Source organism: Xenopus tropicalis, chromosome 7 (assembly GCF_000004195.4).
Source record: "Xenopus tropicalis strain Nigerian chromosome 7, UCB_Xtro_10.0, whole genome shotgun sequence".
Lineage (NCBI taxonomy): Eukaryota > Metazoa > Chordata > Amphibia > Anura > Pipidae > Xenopus > Xenopus tropicalis.
Window position 1 is genome coordinate 8,035,715 of NC_030683.2, and position 22,256 is coordinate 8,057,970.

Consider the following 22,256-nt stretch of genomic DNA (forward strand, 5'->3'; position numbering starts at 1 on the left):
CCAGATATTAGAACAGTAACACAGCGGATCATCCCTCGTATATTCTAAGGGCTTTCTTTCTACAAATAATAGTGTAAGGTTCTAGGCTGGACTTGTGTCTTATCTACTGCATTACTATGTCATATTACAATGGAATTCTGGGTGCTATTTCCCATGCTTTCTTATTTTTGTTGAGATATTTATACTTGCTTAGAATACTAATAAAAAAGCTGTGCAGGAATCCAATTGCATAATTGGGCAGTGTGCCGCCACCCCCACCCTCCCCAGCACAAAATACACACAAACCCACACAGGCCAATCAGTGCTAATCAGTAATAGGATAAGCTTCCAGCAAACAGACAGAGGGTAAATATGTTCCCACAATGCAATGGGTCAGTGTGAGTGGGTTTGGGAGGCTGCAGGGGGGGGGCACCCAGGGACTTCTTTATAAGCACCTCTGTCTCCTCCTCATTCAGCCCAAGCACCCAGCCAGGAACATGTGGAGCTGCGCTCTTACCCTGTGCCTGCTACTCACTGCCTTCCCTGGGGGGGACCCCGCACCTCCTGATCCGTAAGGAAATATTTAATCACTGTTTCAGTTGAGTGACTGTTACCCCAATGTTTAAATATATTTGTAACCTTGTTATGGGCTAAGAGGGCCCAGCCTGAAGGCCAGTTAGGGGGGGATTTGGGGTGAGTGCTTATTTGTGCCCTGGGTACCCCTGGAACTATAGCGGGGTGACTGTTACCCCAATGTTTCTATATATCTGTAACCTTGTTATGAGCTAAGGGGGTCCAGCCTGAAGGCCAGTTAGGGGGGGATTTGGGGTGAGTGCTTATTTGTGCCCTGGGTACCCCTGGAACTATAGCAGGGTGACTGTTACCCCAATGTTTCTATATATCTGTAACCTTGTTATGGGCTAAGGGGCCCAGCCTGAAGGCCAGTTAGGGGGGGATTTGGGGTGAGTGCTTATTTGTGCCCTGGGTACCCCTGGAACTATAGCAGGGTGACTGTTACCCCAATGTTTCTATATATCTGTAACCTTGTTATGGGCTAAGGGGGCCCAGCCTGAAGGCCAGTTAGGGGGGGATTTGGGGTGAGTGCTTATTTGTGCCCTGGGTACCCCTGGAACTATAGCAGGGTGACTGTTACCCCAATGTTTCTATATATCTGTAACCTTGTTATGGGCTAAGGGGGCCCAGCCTGAAGGCCAGTTAGGGGGGATTTGGGGTGAGTGCTTATTTGTGCCCTGGGTACCCCTGGAACTATAGCGGGGTGACTGTTACCCCAATGTTTCTATATATCTGTAACCTTGTTATGGGCTAAGGGGGCCCAGCCTGAAGGCCAGTTAGGGGGGGATTTGGGGTGAGTGCTTATTTGTGCCCTGGGTACCCCTGGAACTATAGCAGGGTGACTGTTACCCCCAATGTTTCTATATATCTGTAACCTTTTTATGGGCTAAGGGGGCCCAGCTTGAAGGCCAGTTAGGGGGGATTTGGGATGAGTGCTTATTTGTGCCCTGGGTACCCCTGGAACTATAGCGGGGTGACTGTTACCCCAATGTTTCTATATATCTGTAACCTTGTTATGGGCTAAGGGGGCCCAGCCTGAAGGCCAGTTAGGGGGGGATTTGGGGTGAGTGCTTATTTGTGCCCTGGGTACCCCTGGAACTATAGCAGGGTGACTGTTACCCCAATGTTTCTATATATCTGTAACCTTGTTATGGGCTAAGGGGGCCCAGCCTGAAGGCCAGTTAGGGGGGATTTGGGGTGAGTGCTTATTTGTGCCCTGGGTACCCCTGGAACTATAGCAGGGTGACTGTTACCCCAATGTTTCTATATATCTGTAACCTTGTTATGGGCTAAGGGGGGCCAGCCTGAAGGCCAGTTAGGGGGGGATTTGGGGTGGGTGCTTATTTGTGCCCTGGGTACCCCTGGAACTATAGAGGGGTGACTGTTACCCCAATGTTTCTATATATCTGTAACCTTGTTATGGGCTAAGGGGGGCCAGCCTGAAGGCCAGTTAGGGGGGGATTTGGGGTGGGTGCTTATTTGTGCCCTGGGTACCCCTGGAACTATAGAGGGGTGACTGTTACCCCAATGTTTCTATATATCTGTAACCTTGTTATGGGCTAAGGGGGCCCAGCCTGAAGGCCAGTTAGGGGGGGATTTGGGGTAAGTATTTATTTGCTGTCCTTGATACCCCTGGTTATAACTATAGTTGGGGGCTAGTTCTTGTGCTGACATGCAGACAGTTTAGAATTTAGCTGGGTTCCAACTGAGGGAATGCAATTCTAGACAGAAACTGAATGCTTTATTATAAATATGTATTTAGTACCACCATATCCTTCAGCACTATACAATAAATGGGTGTATAAATTGAACATAGAGGTTCCATACAAAAACAACCAATAACTGATAGTGTACGTAGAGGGCCAAACAAAAGTTGGACCATAAGGGGGGTAAAACCATAAAAACCTGGCAAAGGTTTGCATTCCGGACACAAAGAAAGCCAGTTTCACTCATACGCCGGTCGGTACCCAGAAGGAAAAGAACTAGAGCTGAGGCTGAATGGTAAATAAATGCAAAGTGGCAATGATAATGGAGTTTCTGCTCGAGGCTCACATTTCTGTTATAGGAATTGCCCTGATACCCGGGGGATAATGTTGTGCTCACACTCCTGTTGTGCAAGCTCAGACTCAGGGTCCAATGGCCTCTGCAAGGTGAGGGGAACGCTGTTGGTTTTGGACTGGATAGAACTTGGCCGGACTGTGACTCCGCTGTGCAATTAAAGAGCAGAGATCACCGAGCAAAGCAAAACAGCCAATGGGAGTCCGTTTATTGGGCACAAACACACTCGGCCTTGTACCCCTAAGGGTCTGGCAGTGTATTTATAGCTTATTCAGCACATATTTCCCTTGTTGCCTCCTGGAAATCTCTCAGGTTCTCTCTCTTCCAAGATCAGGCTGTTCCGCAGTCATTTACTGGATGGAGGAGAGGAATTTTTTTAATTGTAATTAAAGGGGAACTCCACTCAAATAGAAAAATATTATAGGGGGCAGTACAAACTTATAAAGCCATCTCTCATGGGTCATTAACCCAAATGATTTGTCCTGTTGACTGATTAACAGGGGAACTCCCGAAATAGAGTAATGCCATTACAGGCTCCTCCCACAACTGTTTCTGAATGAGATATATGGCGGATCTTTTAATTCATGGGCCTGAATGTAACATTGTTCTCTATCTCTGGACTTACAGACAGTACCTGCTGCTGGTACCCACGGTCCTGCATGGGGCAAGTGAGGAGAAGTTCTGCCTGCTGCTCTCCCATCTCAATGAGACCGTTACAATGACACTGACTCTCTACCTTCCGACACAGAATCACACCCTGTTGGAGAAGCAGGTCACAGAGAAAGAAGAGGATGGCTGTGTCACGTTTATGGTATGACTCCTCGGGCCACCGTTGTTATCGTCTTGTTCCCAAGATGGCGGATAAGCTGATTTCCTATACCTACACTTATGCCTTAGCATAGCTAGTTGGGCAGCTGAACCCATTTTAGCCTGGTTTCCCAATTACCTTTTGCCACAGCCTTATAAGTGTGGATGAATAATGGCTTTGCTGGCCAACATGGCTGCCTTTCATTATGCAATTTCTGCTTTTAGATCAGCGGTTCTCAGCCTGTAGGTCGGGACCCCTTTGGGGGTGGAACGACCCTTTCCCAGGGGTCGTCTAAGACCGTCGGAAAACACACATTTCTGATGGTCTTGGGAATAATTTTATGGTTGGGGGTCACCACAACATGAGGAACTGTATCAAAGGTTTGGAAGGCTGAGAACCCCTGTTCTAGATGCTGAGAACATTTTGCTATGGATTCTCTGCTTGACCCTGTGCTACGGCTCCCAGCTTGGCATTTCGGTTACAGGAACTGACGGACTATTTCTCTCTTCTCACAGACTCCCAAGCTGGAGGTGGCAGCAGTCGCCATTCTCACTCTGGACGTTCAAGGAGACGCCTTACACTTTAAATCTCAGAGAAAAATCCTGATCAAACCTCTGCAGAACCCTGTGTTTATTCAAACTGACAAACCCATCTACAAACCTGGGCAGAAAGGTCAGACCTCTGTGACTGATTTAACATTTTTATAGTTAGATTCTGAAAAGAACCTTCTCTCAAAGTGTCTCGGTTTCTGGCAATTTCCAACACTTGTCCTACAGGCACTTCATATGCCATAAATGAGGTTATTCAGCTAAAAGACTATGTATAATTGTTACCCCCCACATTAGCCAATGAATGGACAGAGTTCTGCCTTTTGCTCCCACACTACTTCCTGTTACAGTTAGAGCTGCATCACTTCCTGTCAGCTGATCTCTGAGGGAGCACACAGCCCATCACAAAATGGAGGCTCAAGGGAAAGGATATAAAAGGGCAATATTTACTGATACAGGTATAGGACCCATTATCCAGAATGCTCTGGACCAAGGGTATTCTGGATAAGGGGTCTTTCCATAATTTGGATCTCCATACGCTAAGGCTACTAAAAAATCAATAAAACATTAATTAACCCCAATAGGATTGTTTTGCATCCAATAGGGATTATTTATATCTTAGTTGGGATCAAGTACAAGGTACTGTTTTATTATTACAGAGAAAAGGGAATCATTTAACCATGAAATAAACCCAATAGGACTGTTCTGCCCCAATAAGGGGTAATTATATCTTAGTTGGGATCAAGTACAGGTACTGTTTTATTATTACAGAGAAAAGGGAATCATTTAACCATTAAATAAACCCAATAGGGCTGTTCTGCCCCAATAAGGGGTAATTATATCTTAGTTGGGATCAAGTACAGGTACTGTTTTATTATTACAGAGAAAAGGGAATCATTTAACCATTAAATAAACCCAATAGGGCTGTTCTGCCCCCAATAAGGGGTAATTATATCTTAGTTGGGATCAAGTACAGGTACTGTTTTATTATTACAGAGAAAAGGGAATCATTTAACCATTAAATAAACCCAATAGGGCTGTTCTGCCCCAATAAGGGGTAATTATATCTTAGTTGGGATCAAGTACAGGTACTGTTTTATTATTACAGAGAAAAGGGAATCATTTAACCATTAAATAAACCCAATAGGATTGTTCTGCCCCAATAAGGGGTAATTATATCTTAGTTGGGATCAAGTACAGGTACTGTTTTATTATTACAGAGAAAAGGGAATCATTTAACCATTAAATAAACCCAATAGGGCTGTTCTGCCCCAATAAGGGGTAATTATATCTTAGTTGGGATCAAGTACAGGTACTGTTTTATTATTACAGAGAAAAGGGAATCATTTAACCATTAAATAAACCCAATAGGATTGTTCTGCCCCAATAAGGGGTAATTATATCTTAGTTGGGATCAAGTACAGGTACTGTTTTATTATTACAGAGAAAAGGGAATCATTTAACCATTAAATAAACCCAATAGGGCTGTTCTGCCCCCAATAAGGGGTAATTATATCTTAGTTGGGATCAAGTACAGGTACTGTTTTATTATTACAGAGAAAAGGGAATCATTTAACCATTAAATAAACCCAATAGGGCTGTTCTGCCCCAATAAGGGGTAATTATATCTTAGTTGGGATCAAGTACAGGTACTGTTTTATTATTACAGAGAAAAGGGAATCATTTAACCATTAAATAAACCCAATAGGATTGTTCTGCCCCAATAAGGGGTAATTATATCTTAGTTGGGATCAAGTACAGGTACTGTTTTATTATTACAGAGAAAAGGGAATCATTTAACCATTAAATAAACCCAATAGGGCTGTTCTGCCCCCAATAAGGAGTAATTATATCTTAGTTGGGATCAAGTACAGGTACTGTTTTATTATTACAGAGAAAAGGGAATCATTTAACCATTAAATAAACCCAATAGGGCTGTTCTGCCCCAATAAGGGGTAATTATATCTTAGTTGGGATCAAGTACAGGTACTGTTTTATTATTACAGAGAAAAGGGAATCATTTAACCATTAAATAAACCCAATAGGATTGTTCTGCCCCAATAAGGGGTAATTATATCTTAGTTGGGATCAAGTACAGGTACTGTTTTATTATTACAGAGAAAAGGGAATCATTTAACCATTAAATAAACCCAATAGGGCTGTTCTGCCCCCAATAAGGGGTAATTATATCTTAGTTGGGATCAAGTACAGGTACTGTTTTATTATTACAGAGAAAAGGGAATCATTTAACCATTAAATAAACCCAATAGGGCTGTTCTGCCCCAATAAGGGGTAATTATATCTTAGTTGGGATCAAGTACAGGTACTGTTTTATTATTACAGAGAAAAAGGGAGTCAGTTATAAAATTCTGAATTATTTGATTACAATGGAGTCTATGGGAGACGGGCTTTCCGTAATTCGGAGCTTTCTTGATAACGGGTTTCCGGATAAGGGGTCTGATACCTGTATATATATTCCAGTTTGGGGAGATTCTTTAATAGGTCACTTAACATAATATAAACTGTCTGTTGGTTACGTATTCATTCTGGGGGGATAGTTTTCCATTAAAAGCCAAGGACAAAACCAAATGTAATATAAGTTTGGAAGGCAGGTAATGGCTCCTAATGAGTGTGGGTTAATTGGAGGAAGTGATATGACAGTTGGCTGAAGGGCATTAGTGCCGGAATTTACAGTAGTGAAGTCTGGGGAACAATCGTGTGTCTCTGTCCCGACTGACACTTTCATTCTCCCTCTTTAGTTCAGTTCCGCATTGCAAGCCTGGATGAGAACTTTCACCCTGTATCTGAGAAGGTGAGACATTTACAGTCCCTGAGAAAAGAACATTCCCAGCCCCCCATGAAAGGGCTAGTGCACCTTTAAATTAACTCTCAGTAAAATGTAGAGAGTGTTGTTCTAAGACAATTTGCAATTGGTCTTCATTGTTTATTATTCACCGTTTTTTAATTATTTAGCAGCACTCTAGTTTGGAATTCCAGCAGCCATCAGGTTGCTAGGGTCCAGTTTCACCTTGCAACCAGGCAGCGGTGTGAAGGAGACTGGAATAGGAACAGAGGAAAGCTTAAATAGAAAGATAAGGAATAAAAAGTCACAATGACAATAAAACTGGAGCCTTTTGACTGCTGCTGGAGTCAGAAGATGAAGGCAAATAACTCAAAAACTATAAAAAAATAAAGATATAGACCAGTTGAAAAGAATAGGCCATTCTATTACAGGTGAAGGTGAACCTCCCCTTTAATCTGACTTCACAGTAAATATTTTATTACACGTTTCAGAACATAAGATGGAAGCTTCCTCATCCCCTTGCTGGAGACCTTCAGGAGCCCGGCCTTTATTCTTTCTACCGCTCCTTTAACCAAAGCACCCAATGAAAACCTTAAGAATGTGAATTTATGAATTTATCATTGCTCTAAATCAGGGCTCCCCAACCTTTTTTACCCATGAGCCACACTCAAATGTGAAAAGAGTTGGGGAGCAACACAAGCATGAAAAATGTTCATGAGGTGCCAAATATGGGCTGTGATTGGCTATTTGGTAGCCCCTATGGGGACTGGCAGCCTACAGGGGGCTCTGTTCGGCAGTACAGTTGGTTTTTATGCACCAAAACTTGCCCCCAAGTCAGGAATTCAAACATAACTCCCTGGTTTGGGGGCACTGAGAGCAACACCCAAGGGGTTGGGGAGCAACATGTTGCCCTGAGTCACTGGTTGGAGATCACTGCTCTAAATAAAGACAATCAGTGACATATGTCTTCCTGCTTCATAATAACATTTGCCTTTCAATCCTTTATCCCAGTCGGCCTACAGTGCAGAAAGAGATGCAAGAGATGTTCTCTTCCAAAGAGCTTATTAAAAATGGTGTTTGCGTCTGATTCATGGTGCTTATTGGTACGACCCAATGTAGGAACTAGGGATGCACCAGGTTCGGCTGAACCCCCGAATCCATTGTAAGGGATTCAACTGAATACCGAACCACATCTGAACCCTAATTAGTATTTGCTAATTAGGATACGGAAGGGGCACACACGGCGAAATATTCACACAGCGACATTTAGGCTGATGCCACACGTGGCGTGGGGCTGATTTTTTCGGCAAGCGGAAAAACGCTTGCCGAAAATTCAGCCCTACGCCTGCTACTTTGCATTCTCTCGCGTTTTCATGCGTATATGAAAGCGTATATCCGCTTGCCGAAAAAATCAGCCCTACGCTACGTGTGGCATCAGCCTTAACCCTTCAAATCCTAAATGCTAATTAGGATTTGGTTCGGCCAGGACCATGGATTTGGGCGAATTCGAACCCTGACGACAAAGGCTGGATCCTGCCCGAATACCGGGCACCCCTAGTAGGAACCCTGGAGCTGCCACCAGGTCCGGTATAATTGTAGTGCCAGGGTTTCCCAGTATCAGCAGATGCATTTGCAAACCATTCAACAGAAAAGGCAAGATGGAGGCATCGTCAGCCATGTGTAAGTGTATGAGTCTGTTTACATGCAGGAGCCTTAATGATCAATACGTGCTCCCCCCATTGCGTCTATTTTGGAAAAATCTGAGTTTGTAAATAAAGCTTAACTTGGACAAATCCCATAGAAACTCACAAGCTTTTAGATGATGACGTTTTTTACATTTGAGTTTTTAGGTTTTTTGGACTTTATAGGTACCAGACATTTCATTTTGTGAACCATAATTCAAGTTGTTTGAGTTTTAGGCTGATGCCACACCAGGCGTAGGGCTGATTTTTTCGGCAAGCGGAAAAACGCTTGCCGAAAATTCAGCCCTACGCCTGCTACTTGTGCCTGCACCCGAATGAATGAGATACGCTCGTGTGAAGGCACATGTAGCCGATATACGCATGAAAACGCGAGAGAATGCAAAGTCTCGCGTTTTCATGCGTATATCGGCTACTTGTGCCTTCACCCGAGCGTATCTCATTCATTCGGGTGCAGGCACAAGTAGCAGGCGTAGGGCTGAATTTTCGGCAAGCGTTTTTCCGCTTGCCGAAAAAATCAGCCCTACGCCATGTGTGGCATCAGCCTTAGCGCTAAAAAACTTGAATTGTGTATAAAAAACCCACTCAAACAATAATAAATCTCCCCCAAAACTAGACTATGAGCCGTTACTGAACCGCAGGTCCTATATAGCTTATTTGTGTTCAAAATTCATCAGTATCTGCCAATAACATCTTTTCCTTCTTTTTTTTCCAGTTTCCTGCAGTTTATATTACGGTAAGTGGCCAGTTTATATTTCTCCGTGCCAATCAATACATAGTCCCCTCAAGATGGCCTCCTAGACTTGTGGGAGGGGCAGTTGTAAATGAAACCTATTAGGTTTGTATTCATTCTTGTGTAACACTTGTTTGGCTATATTTAGGCAAAACCCAGGCTAGTATTTAGGTTTAGAGCAATGTGTTACATGCGACCCTCTTTCCCTGGAGTGGGCCTTCGCTATATGAAAGGAAATTAGCTGGATGGTGTTGTTGAATTACAACTCCCACTACCACTGTGTAGTGTAATAGCTCAGATTAAAGGATAGATGGACGCCAGGAGCTCTTGCAAAACAAAGTACCTGTTTATTTGTCCAAGACAAAGGTGGTAACGCAGGGTTAATCAATACTCACTCAGATGAGGTATAAAAGGCATTCAGCAGTACAATTGATATTAAAGCAGATTAAGCAGATGAAGTATGGTGTCACCGGTTTCTCGCTTCGCATAAGGAGGTAGGACAGGGTTAATTGCTGGCCTTTGTCCCTGGCACTTCTGTGTCCCTAATCTAAGGCTAGTGAGCCTGTAGGAGACGACTCCTGTACTCTCTCTCCTGGGTGGGGCAAATGAGCTGCTCTTTCTATATAAATCCTACCCTTCCTCACTTGCCTAGAAAGTGCTATGATATTATTTAACCTGTTCTTACCTCATTCACGGGGCCCTGTCCCCGACTTCACTAAGGGTCCCCCTAGGGCCTAACACTCGTGGGCCGGTGTGGGTCCCAGGCCTCATGGAGCAGCCACACAGTAACCCAAGAAGGAAGAGCCACCCCTTTCCTATCACTACATTATAGTGTGGGAGGGGTCTAGCCTTGGGCCAATAATCAGGTATATGTAATTACCAACTAGATACATTCATCCTGCCTAGTGACAAGGAAGGAAAGGGTTAACACCATAGGGGCACATTAACCCTATGGGTCCCTACATTTGCAAAGGACTCCAACATATTACTCTTTATTCTACATGCATTATGTAAGATTATATATGAGTGCTCCATACAAATAAGGAGACTTACCTTGTATTTCTGTCTGCTATTAGTGTCTAGCGGCACTTGTATTATTTGTGGGTCAGGACCCCTAGATACCCCTAGATACCTCACGGATACCCCTAGATACCTCACGGATACCCCTAGATACCTCACGGATACCCCTAGATACCTCACGGATACCCCTAGATACCTCACGGATACCCCTAGATACCTCACGGATACCCCTAGATACCTCACGGATACCCCTAGATACCTCACGGATACCCCTAGATACCTCACGGATACCGTGGTGAATCTGAGTAGCTCACAGATTTGTTCATTACTAAGTAATATCCTCAGTCATTCAATATGGCCATCGTATAGATACAGATTGAAACAGAGATCTATCTATGGCAATAAAGAAATGGATATCTGGCATTTTATCAAGCTTTCCCCTACCCCTACCAGCAATTTGGCCATCGGTTGTCCTTCTAAAGACCAGCTACTGACACTATTTAAATATAGGCAAGGCTTGGATAAATATACATTTTAAATTTCCTTGAATGACGCCTATTTTGCAGGACCCACAGGGCAACCGGATAAGCCAGTGGCTGAATGTGGAGCTCAAGAAAGGGCTTACCCAGGAATCCTTTCAGCTCAGCTCTGAGCCCACCCTTGGGATATACAAACTGACGGTAGGAAGAGAGAAAAGTGCCCCTGTTACTCACAGCTTCAGCGTGGAGGAATACGGTATGTAGCATGTACCTCACATCTACACATCATGGCTGGCCCTCATAGAATGTTGCATCTGCTTGTATATGCCGGCATGCAGGGCCGCCATCAGAAATCACAACAAATTTTTCTGGGCCCCCCTCCCACCAGTACAAAGGACTCACAGACATGAGGCATTGGTAGCCAGCAGGCCCCCCCCTAATACATAGTAGCCAGCAGGGCCCCCCCTAATACATGGTAGCCAGCAGGGCCCCCCCTAATACATGGTAGCCAGAAGCCCCCCCCCCAATACATGGTAGCCAGCAGGGCCCCCCTAATACATGGTAGCCAGCAGTGCCCCCCACTAGTACATTGGTAGCCAGCTGTGCCCCCCCTAGTACATTGGTAGCCAGCTGTGCCCCCCCAGTACATTGGTAGCCAGCTGTGCCCCCCCTAGTACATTGGTAGCCAGCAGGGCCCCCCTAGTACATTGGTAGCCAGCAGGGCCCCCCTAGTACATTGGTAGCCAGCAGGGCCCCCCTAGTACATTGGTAGCCAGCAGGGCCCCCCTAGTACATTGGTAGCCAGCAGGCCCCCCCTAGTACATTGGTAGCCAGCAGTGCCCCCCTAGTACATTGGTAGCCAGCAGGGCCCCCTAGTACATTGGTAGCCAGCAGGGCCCCCCTAGTACATTGGTAGCCAGCAGGGCCCCCCTAGTACATTGGTAGCCAGCAGGGCCCCCCTACTACATTGGTAGCCAGCAGCCCCCCCCCCCCAGTACATTGGTAGCCAGCAGCCCCCCCCCCCCAGTACATTGGTAGCCAGCAGGCCCCCCCCCCAGTACATTGGTAGCCTGCAGGCCCCCCCCCCCAGTACATTGGTAGCCAGCAGCCCCCCCCCCAGTACATTGGTAGCCAGCAGGGCCCCCCCCCAGTACATTGGTAGCCTGCAGGCCCCCCCCCCCCCCCAGTACATTGGTAGCCAGCAGGCCCCCCCCCCCAGTACATTGGTAGCCAGCAGGGCCCCCCACCCCAGTTACATAGTTAGTTACATAGTAATGATTGTACTTGGAACTTTATTTTAATTCTACCAGTGTTAGTGGAGTCCTGCAGCATCTGCCCTGGTGCTTTTTAATATATTTATTAAGGTCCTGGAGGTGGGGACTATAACTACTGTTTCTGTCTTTGCTGATAACACTAAAGAGAAAATAAACTAAGAAAAAATACAGAATATAATTTCCCTTTTCTTAAATACAAAATTGCAGAGAAACATGCCTTTTTCTCTAGTCGGCCCTCCTGTCAGTGCAGAACGTATGGGGTTTAGTCATCCTTCACCTCTGGAGGCAGGACAGAAGAATAAGGCTCTTAACCCCTCCTCCCTTGTATATAGGCTGGCTCCGCCTCGAATTGCCCAGTTTCTTTTGTCCTGCCGGAGGTGAAGGACAGTTCTCTATCATCAGCACAATTTTTCTTTATTTTACTTAGAATTTTTATCTTATTTTGGAGGTATGCTGCCTGCCTCCCAACACTGGGCTCACTCTCCCTCCTTGCCTGCCTGGGTCGCCGCAAGTGGAGAAGTGTATTCCCTACATAGTAGGTGTTTAGCCCAGCTCAGCACAGCCTACTGATGTGATGCATGTACACTACCTAAAGGCTGACAAGCAAACGGTCTCTGTCTCCCCTGCCTAGTTGGAGGCGAGTCCCTTACTTATATCATTGGGATCCCCAGACGGCTAGCAGCACCGTGCCCTGCACCCTGGCTCCTGCTTCCCCCCCTCCCCCCTTTTCGGGTTGGGAGCGGGCTGCTCAAACCCACAGGCGCACAGAGGGTAAACGCCAGGTCTTTACCTCCCTAGAAGCACAGGGGCCCCCCCTCCTCCACGGAGCGCTGCCCTCCCCACTGCCGAGCGCGCCGTGTCCTCTCTCAGGCCGAGCACACACTAAAACCGGGAACCGCCGCAGCAGAGGGAAAACTTCGGTCGCTCCCGTGTGACGTCACTATGGGCGCGCCCGTGTGACGCGTCCGGGAGCCGACATCTTGCGCTACTACACAGCGCCACGAGGGAGACAAGTGCAGTACCTGCATAGCACGGCTCCCCACTGATAGTAAAATAGCAGCAAATAAAGCTAAACAGCTATTCTCTCAGCCATTACTCTGCCTGCCCATACAATACCCGCGCTAGTGAGCGCTCATATAGTCAGCAGAGCACTAAGCATCTTATCAGGTAGGAACCGTTTTACAGGGGAACATTACCCCTCTTCAGTATTACTGTGCCTATTGTGCTCTGGAGCACCCACTTAAGCTCAACCATGTCGGACTCACAGCCACTACTCCAGCTAGTGGAGGAGCTACAGCCCTCTGTACCAGCCAGCACTAAGAAGCCCAAAAAGGCTGACAAGCAGCTCAAGTGCAGAAAGTGCAAACACAGCCTCAGAAGGCTGGAAGTTGATATCTGCTCTGACTGCAGGCCACAGTCCCCTGAGGCCCCTATGCTATCTCCTCAGCCTGTCTCCATTGCACCTACTGCACCTCTCCCTGCCACCCCTTCCAGTGAGGGAGCCCAGTCTCAGCATATCACAGACCCTCATACAGAGGCTCTCCCTTCAACTTCACAATTTCCCCCCCAGCTTGGCAGCTTCCTGGATTTTGTTAAGCAGACTATCCAGTCTTCCCTAGAAACTGCAGCTCTGCCAAAGAAACGCAAGGCCCCACACCACACTGCCCCAGTTTCCTCTGACTCAGAGGAGGGCCAGATTTCTGACTCAGACCAGGACTCACTATACCTGTCAGACCAGGAAGGGTCCAGTTCATCTCACCCCAACTCCTCAGACGAGAGTGAGGGCAATCACACCTCAGCAAAACCCGAGACGGCCAAACGCCTACTTAGGGAAATGATGCATACCTTGGAGATCAAGGATGAATCTGTGACAGTATCAAAGGTGGACCGGGTCCTAGGGGTACAGCAGAAAAAGGCGTGTACCTTCCCAATTTCCAAGTCCCTCTCTCAGATAGTAGAGACCGAGTGGAATCAGCCCGAAAGACGCTTACCCCTCACTCAAAGATTTTACAACACCTATCCAGTACCTGAGGAATATCGCAAACTGTGGGACAAGGCCCCAAAAGTCGATTCATCGGTAGCTAGATTGTCCAGAAACACCACTCTACCAGCCGAAGAAGCCGCTTTCAAGGACCCGATGGATAAGAGACTCGAGTCCACTCTAAAGAAGGCATTTGTCCAGTCAGCCTCCATACTCAGGCCCGCGGCCGCATCAATCGGCTTGGCCCGTACTGCCAGACACTGGGCGCAGGAACTAGCCCGCAGCCCACCAACTTCAACTCGACAGCTCACATCTGAGCTCGACCGGCTCAGCACCACACTGACATTCTTATCGGATGCGGCCATGGACATAGCTAGACTGGCCGCTAAGTCAGCAGCCAGCGCAGTAGTATCCCGACGGGCACTATGGCTACGCCACTGGACCGGCGACAACGCCTCAAAGCACAGACTGATTGCACTCAAATTTACAGGCGAGTCACTCTTCGGCCCAGACCTCAAGCAAATAATTGCGGATGTCACCGGCGGCAAGAGCACATTCCTACCCCAGGGTAAGAAGCCCAGACTTGACCAACCAGGACGACAGTTCACCAGAAGGCCATGGCCCTCCCAGAACAGGTCCTTTCGCTCCCGCCAGCCTTCCTTTCGCACCAACGCCTCCGATTCCAGCCAGAAGTCCGGCAGGCCGGCATGGCGACAACAATCCAGAGGCGCCAAAAAACCAGCCGGCGCAAAGCAAACTTCCGCATGACTCCCTCGCAGTTGGAGGACGACTTCTACAATTTTGCCACGTTTGGGACACCCACGTCTCGGATCCTTGGGTACTCAACATCATCCAACGTGGTTACAGGATCCCATTCTCCCCTCATCTCCCCCGATCGAGATTCGTACCATCCTCCAGGCCGCGGGACCCCCGCAAAGCCCAAGCCCTAAGGCTTGCGGTCACATCCCTCCTACGCGCAAGGGTCATTACACCAGTACCCAGCTCGGAGAGATTCAGAGGTTACTACTCCAATCTCTTCTTGGTCAGGAAGAAGGATGGGACCTTCCGACCCGTTCTGAACCTAAAATCACTGAACCCGCTAGTTCACAAACAAAAATTCAGAATGGAATCCCTGAGGACGGTGATCGCGGCCATGGAACCAGAGGTCTTCCGTGGACCTCCAGGACGCATATCTCCACATCCCAATCCATGCAACTTCCCAGAAGTTCCTCAGATTTGCCACGGGGGAGCATCACTATCAGTTCACAGCCCTCCCCTTTGGCCTAACCACGGCCCTAGTCATAGCCTACCTCAGAACACTACACGTCCGAATAATACCTCGACGACCTACTCATATTGGCCCCCTCCACAACACAGGCCACACAGGACACGGATACCTGTCTGAAGGTCCTCGCCCAACACGGCTGGCTCATCAACCAGCAGAAGAGCAACCTCACTCCGTCCCAGAAGATACAATTCCTGGGCCTCAACTTCAACTCACTAACTCAAATGGTCTCTCTCCCAGAACAGAAGGTGCAGAGGCTGATCGACGCCACTCACCACTTCCTACATCCGGGACCCACCTCAGCCGAGGATTGCCTCAGGCTACTGGGCCTCATGGTAGCCGCTCTGGAGGCGGTACCCTACACAAGGTTCCATCTGCGACCGCTACAGAACAATTTCCTCCGACTTTGGAATGGGGATCATCAACGGCTCTCACAGCCCATCTCAATATCACCACAGACACGAGAGAGCCTACTCTGGTGGACAGTCCGGCACCATTTGGAACGGGGCTGCAGTTGGTCACACCCCCACTGGCAGGTAGTAACAACAGACGCCAGCCTGTACGGCTGGGGAGCAATCCTCAGAGAACATACAATACAGGGCCGTTGGTCTCCGGAAGAGTCGAGGCTACCGATCAACATCCTCGAGATCCGCGCCATTACCCTAGCCCTCCAGGCTTGGACCCATCTTCTGCACTCCCAGCCAGTTCGAATCCAATCCGACAATGCGACGGCCGTCGCATATGTAAACAAGCAGGGGGGAACTCGGAGCAGCGGAGCAATGGCGGAGGTGTCACGGATAATCGCTTGGGCGGAGCAACATGTACCCACAATCTCGGCGGTATACATCCCAGGCATTCAAAACTGGGAGGCCGATTACCTCAGCCGTCAGTCCATCGACCCAGCCGAATGGTCCCTCAACTCGGCCATATTCAACCAACTGGTAGCGAGGTGGGGCCCCCCAGACATCGACATGTTGGCATCCAGACACAACCACAAGGTACCGACCTACTGTGCCAGGTCCAGAGATCCTGGAGCAGCCTTCATGGACGCTCTGGTAATTCCGTGGAATTTTCACAGAGTTTACGCCTTTCCACCACTGTCAATCCTACCACGAGTGATCCGGAAGATCAAGTACGAGGGAACCACCACCATCCTTATCGCCCCAGACTGGCCGAACAGGGTTTGGTACACGGACCTCCTAGACATGTCAATTGCCAGACCATGGCGTCTACCATTACGACCGGACCTCCTCACCCAGGGCCCAGCCAGGCACCCCAACCTAGGGATGCTCCATTTAACGGCCTGGCTCTTGAAACCAGGCTGTGGGAACGGAGAGGATTCTCCCGGGAGGCGATAGGCCTGCTGCTACAGGCCAGGAAACCCTCCACAGCAAGATCTTATTACAAGACTTGGAGAGCTTTTATCAACTGGGGTGAATCCGCAGGCCTTGATTGGACGAGGGCAGCGGTTCAAGAAATAGTCGATTTCCTATCCAAGGGGTTCTCGAAGGGCCTCAGCCTTAACATTCTGAGGAGCCACTGCTCTGCGCTTGCCGCTCTTCACCAGGTGAGATGGGCCGAGGAACCAGCCGTCAGACAGTTTTTCCAGGGCGTCCTCCGAGTCAGGCCCCCCTACAGGAACCCCGCACCACCATGGGACCTCACTTTGGTCCTTTCGGCCCTGCAAAAACCACCCTTTGAGCCACTCCACTCATGCAGCCTCAGGTGGTTATCCTTCAAGGTGACGTTCCTTATCGCCATCACCTCAGCGAAAAGAGTCTCCGAGATCGCTGCCTTTTCCTCCAAAAGCCCATGGCTTACTATGCACCAGGACAAGGTGGTCCTACGCACCCCCCCTGGATTCCTGCCAAAGGTAGTTTCAGACTACCACATCAATCAGGAGGTTATCCTCCCCTCCTTTTGCCCGAAACCTACGAACGACAAGGAAAAATCACTCCACACCTTGGACGTCGTTCGAGCCATCAGACTCTACCTGAAGAGGACGGCCAGCTACAGGCGGTCTGATTCCCTCCTAGTCTCTTTTGCCACGGCCAGGAAGGGCCTACCTGTATCTAAAAGGACTGTAGCCAGATGGCTTGTTTCGGCAATCAACGAAGCCTATGACCAGAAGCACGAGCAGAGGCCTTTTTCCGTACGAGCACATTCCACACGGGCTCAGAGCACTTCCTGGGCTCTCCACAACTTGGCCTCTCCTGAGCAGATCTGCAAAGCTGCCACCTGGTCCTCAGTTCATACGTTCACCAAGTTTTACAATTTACATGTTTTTGCCTCCGCACCAGCAGTTTTTGGTCGGAAGGTTCTGCAAGCAGCCGTAGCATAATGCCAGACGTTACTAAGTTTTCCAAGTTACATTTTTGCTTCCACACCTGCAGTTTTTGGTCGGAAGGTTTTGCAAGCAGCTGTCGCATAGTGCCGGACGGCCACTGTGTACGCCTGTTCCCACCCTACAAAGGGACAGCTTTTGGACGTCCCCATACGTTCTGCACTGACAGGAGGGCCGCTAGAGAAAAGGGGATTTTAGACTTACCGGAAAATCCCTTTCTAGTAGGCCCGAACTGTCAGTGCAGTAAGTCCCACCCAGGCTGTTTTCAGTATGCGGTTGGGTTTCACTCTTTCTCGCTATCCTTTCCAACTTTGTCTCTGACTTCTCCTTCTATTCTGCTGTCTCCACCTACCTGAGCTTTACAACGAACTGGGCAAGTCGAGGCGGAGCCAGCCTATATACCAGGGAGGAGGGGTTAAGAGCCTTATTCTTCTGTCCTGCCTCCAGAGGTGAAGGATGACTAAACCCCATACGTTCTGCACTGACAGTTCGGGCCTACTAGAAAGGGATTTTCCGGTATGTCTAAAATCCCCTCTTAAGGAAAGCTAAAGCCAACAGTTCAGTGTATATACAGTATTTATAGCTGTAATCTTTTATCTTTGCAGAAGAAATCCAGCCCAGTATTTGATTCAGTAGAGAACCTTCCAGAGACAGGGGAAGGAACTAGATTCAGCTAAAATGTATTTATAGTTAAATATCTCTTCTTATTTGGATGCAAAAATGAGAATAAAGATATGTATTTCTTTTAGTTCTACCAAAATATGAGGTTCAAGTCAAACTCCCGCCAGTTGTTGGGATCATGGATAAGGGAATAAAGGTGACAGTGTGTGGCAGGTGAGTATTACGTGCACTCTCAGATATACAGCCTTGCTGGGTATGTTAGGGCACAGTGCAAGGAGCTACAGAATTACCAGGGCTATGGAGTCACTGCATAAATCCTACGACTCCAGGTACCTAAAATTGCTTCCAACAAATTGACTCCATAGCCCTGGCAGGTACATTAAATCCTTTGATTCCGACTCCAACTTCTCAGTTTATGGTACCTCCGACTCTGACTCCGGGTACCCCAAATTGCTTCTGACTCCGACTCCACAGCCCTGGCAGTGCTATTGAGTCGGTACATTAAATCCTTTGATTCCAACTGCAACTTCTCAGTTTATGGTACCGCCGACTCTGACTCCGGGTACCCCAAATTGCTTCTGACTCCGACTCCACAGCCCTGGCAGTGCTATGGAGTCGGTACATTAAAACTCCAACTCTGACTCCAACTCCTCAGTTTATGGTACCTCCGACTCTGACTCCGGGTACCCCAAATTGCTTCTGACTCCGACTCCACAGCCCTGGCAGTGCTATTGAGTCGGTACATTAAATCCTTTGATTCCGACTCCAACTTCTCAGTTTATGGTACCTCCGACTCTGACTCCGGGTACCCCAAATTGCTTCTGACTCCACAGCCCTGGCAGTGCTATGGAGTCGATACATTAAAACTCCAAATCTGACTCCAACTCCTCAGTTTATGGTACCGCCGACTCTGACTCCGGGTACCCCAAATTGCTTCTGACTCCGACTCCACAGCCCTGGCAGTGCTATGGAGTCGGTACATTAAAACTCCAACTCTGACTCCAACTCCTCAGTTTATGGTACCTCTGACTTTGGGTACCCAAAATTGCTTCTGACTCCGACTCCACAGCCCTGGCAGGGCTATGGAGTCGGTACATTAAAACTCCAACTCCGACTCCACAGCCCTGGAATTCACTGATGAAAAACTCCAATACAATGAAAATATATAAATTATGAAGATATGGACTAATGGAACTCCTCAATGACATATAATTTCCTTATATTCAATATTTGCCATTTATTTTCAGTATTGTTTAAGCCCTATATCCAACACCTGCCCAGACCAGGCTTTTCATACAGGGACCCCTTTGCTTAGTGTAACCACTTACACTGAATTTTACAGACCACCCTAAAGGAATCCAAAACAGAACAAAAGGTAATCACACAAAGTAGAGTATGGGAATAACTCTTACCCACAGTTATGGTGGGTCCAGGTGCTCATGCCCCAGACCTCTCAGCACAAGGAGCCATCATGGGAAAATCAAACTTGGAAAAGGCAGGCACTCCGGATTTTTTAAACAAAGTTGAGAAATGCAGCAACAAAAGTAATTTACATTAAAAATGTATAAATTTTATTGGATCCATATGTAAAAACAAGAAGCCTTACGCGTTTCGTACCATGAGGTACTTAATCATAGGCCTAAATCCGGAGTGCCTGCCTTTTCCAAGTTTGATTCACCCTAAAGGAATGTTGTACCTGTGGCCTGGTAAATGCACCCAGATGCACCCCAATCACTATTTAGTCTAAAACTTTGCATCTGGCACAAGATTTTGCACCCACAATTACAGTGAAACCCTGGGAAAAACACTGAATTCCTAATGGAATACATGAGTGAGGAAAAAGTTGCGGTTGCATTGAAAAAAGCTGTGATCGCATCAAAGTCACAATCACAAAAAAAAAAAAGTCGTGGTTCCATTAAAAAAGTTGCATGGGGAAACAGTCACGGTCACAGCAAAATAGTTGCTGTCACGTCAAAAAAGTTGTGGTCACATCAAATAAGTTGCTGTTGCATCAAAAAAAAGTTGCATGCATCAAAAAAATTGCGCGGTAGCTGTTTCCCGAAATTTTCAGCAGTTTTGTGAAACTTCCATGAAGCGAAACGGGACATACACTATTCGCTCATCACTACACAAGGTTCAAATTTTTCCAAAAGAGAAGGTTTCCTGAAAGTCCATAGCCTTTCCCATAGAGAGGAACCAACATGGAAACTCAAATGCTGTGTGAAAAAGTCATACTCAATCATACTCTTGTCTATCTGTCCCTTGTCTGTCTATCCCTATCTGTACCTACTCTATCATCTACCTTTGCAGTTATCGATACGTGTGGCTATATATCATGAGCGCTAGAGATGCTGGGATTGGGTTGATGCACACACTTTACATTTCCCCATATTCTATTTAATTTAATGAGCCTAAACTACTACTTGCTGATAGTCTTCATCTGGGATTGGCCATTAGATCTCCAGGAACATGGTGGACTTTCACAGGGCTATCTTTCTTCCTTATCAGATATACATATGGAAAGCCGGTGTTGGGAAGGATCAAGGTCCGAGTGTGCAGAAAGTTCTCTGACCGTTACAATTTATGTAAAGGGGAAGAAGACGGGGTGTGCGAGGAGATTAACCATCGTGTAAGTAACTCTAGTCAACATCATATCTCTGCCTAATGGAAGATCAGCCTTGCAGTAGATGTACATAAGCAGACATTTAGGAGCTGATATTATTGTACTTTTTAGGCTCCCCTACACTTTTACTGTCTCATACTCTTGGCTATATTCCAGAAACTAGAATTTGGATAAATGAAAAACCCCTAATCTAGTCGGCAATTATGAATAATATACGGTGCTGGTTTCCCTTTGGACATACCGTATATACTCGAGTATAAGCCGATCTGAATTTAAGCCGAGGTACCTAATTTTACCTAAGAAAACTGGAAAAACTTATTGACTCGAGTATAAGCCTAGGGTGGGAAATGCAGCCGCTACTGCTAAGTTTCAACAATCAAAATAAATACCTATAAAATGACATTAATTGAGGCATCAGTGGGGTATATGTTTTTCAATATTTATTTCAAAGAAAAACAGTCACTAGCTCTGTAAGCGGAGAAGACGGTCAACAAAAACAATAAAAGTACTACCCCACGCTATATTATGCTCATTGCACATTGGCAAACTGGCAGCAGACCCGGTCCCGGAGGAGATGTAAGGGTAAATAAGTATTGCTAGTGGGAGCCTAGGCCAGGGCACTGGAGGGTCTGGTTGCGGGGGGCCTAATTTGCACACAAAGGAGAGAGGGTGCTAGTCTAGAGGGACCCATGGCACCCGACTCGAGTATAAGCCGAGGGTGACTTTTTCAGCACATTTTGGGTGCTGAAAAACTAGGCTTATACTCGAGTATATACAGATACTGTCTGTAAAAATGGCCCCTTTATTGGAGCTCCCTACAGATCCTCTCAGGTCCCTGCCTGTGTTTCCAGTATGGGGTGGGCGTGTCCTAACGGTCCCTGCCAGAAGCACCGTAGGAGGGGAGTAGCCAATCCCAACCCTGCAGTCACACAAGCAAACACAGGTGTCAGTTCCCTATCAGGTCAGCCTAGCTGCTGATTGGTTCCTATACTACAGTGCAGTGTGCTGAGTGCCATTGGCCCCCCTGCACATTCAGAGAAATCAGCCAGCAGGAAGTGGAACAGATGGGCGGGACTAGTAGGGTTTTGGGGGAATTTCTCAAACACAACTTTTGAAAGCACAATCCTTCTACATATAGAGGAGTATAATGCCCTGGTACATTCTTAATTGTCACATTGTATGTCTCCTTTAAGACATACCAGACGAGCGAAACCAAACCTATAAGTAACAGCACTAAACCTCTTTTTTTTTAGGCCGGTCCTAATGGCTGTTTTTCAGAAGTGGTGAGCACCAGAATGTTTCAGATGAGGCGCTCAGGTTATGAGGATAAAATCAGAGCTTCAGCCACAATCATAGAAGATGGGACAGGTAAGAACGGTGAATAATGACGACACAATTAACATGTTAGGGAGAGGTTACCATAGAAA

The 22,256-nt window shown here is 47.2% G+C and overlaps 1 protein-coding gene across 1 annotated transcript in view; it reads left to right on the forward strand.

Moving 5' to 3' along the window:
* Positions 1–439: 439 nt before the first annotated feature.
* The window catches only part of LOC100489060 (alpha-2-macroglobulin), a 40,840-nt gene continuing 19,023 nt past the window's right edge, over positions 440–22,256 (forward strand). The window contains exons 1-9 of the mRNA XM_002938503.5: positions 440–550; positions 3,238–3,421; positions 3,934–4,090; positions 6,726–6,778; positions 9,185–9,205; positions 10,789–10,957; positions 18,335–18,419; positions 20,715–20,835; positions 22,083–22,197. Coding sequence (XP_002938549.2) covers positions 477–550; positions 3,238–3,421; positions 3,934–4,090; positions 6,726–6,778; positions 9,185–9,205; positions 10,789–10,957; positions 18,335–18,419; positions 20,715–20,835; positions 22,083–22,197 — 979 coding nt within the window. The 5' untranslated portion in view covers positions 440–476. The remainder of the gene's footprint in view (positions 551–3,237; positions 3,422–3,933; positions 4,091–6,725; positions 6,779–9,184; positions 9,206–10,788; positions 10,958–18,334; positions 18,420–20,714; positions 20,836–22,082; positions 22,198–22,256) is intronic.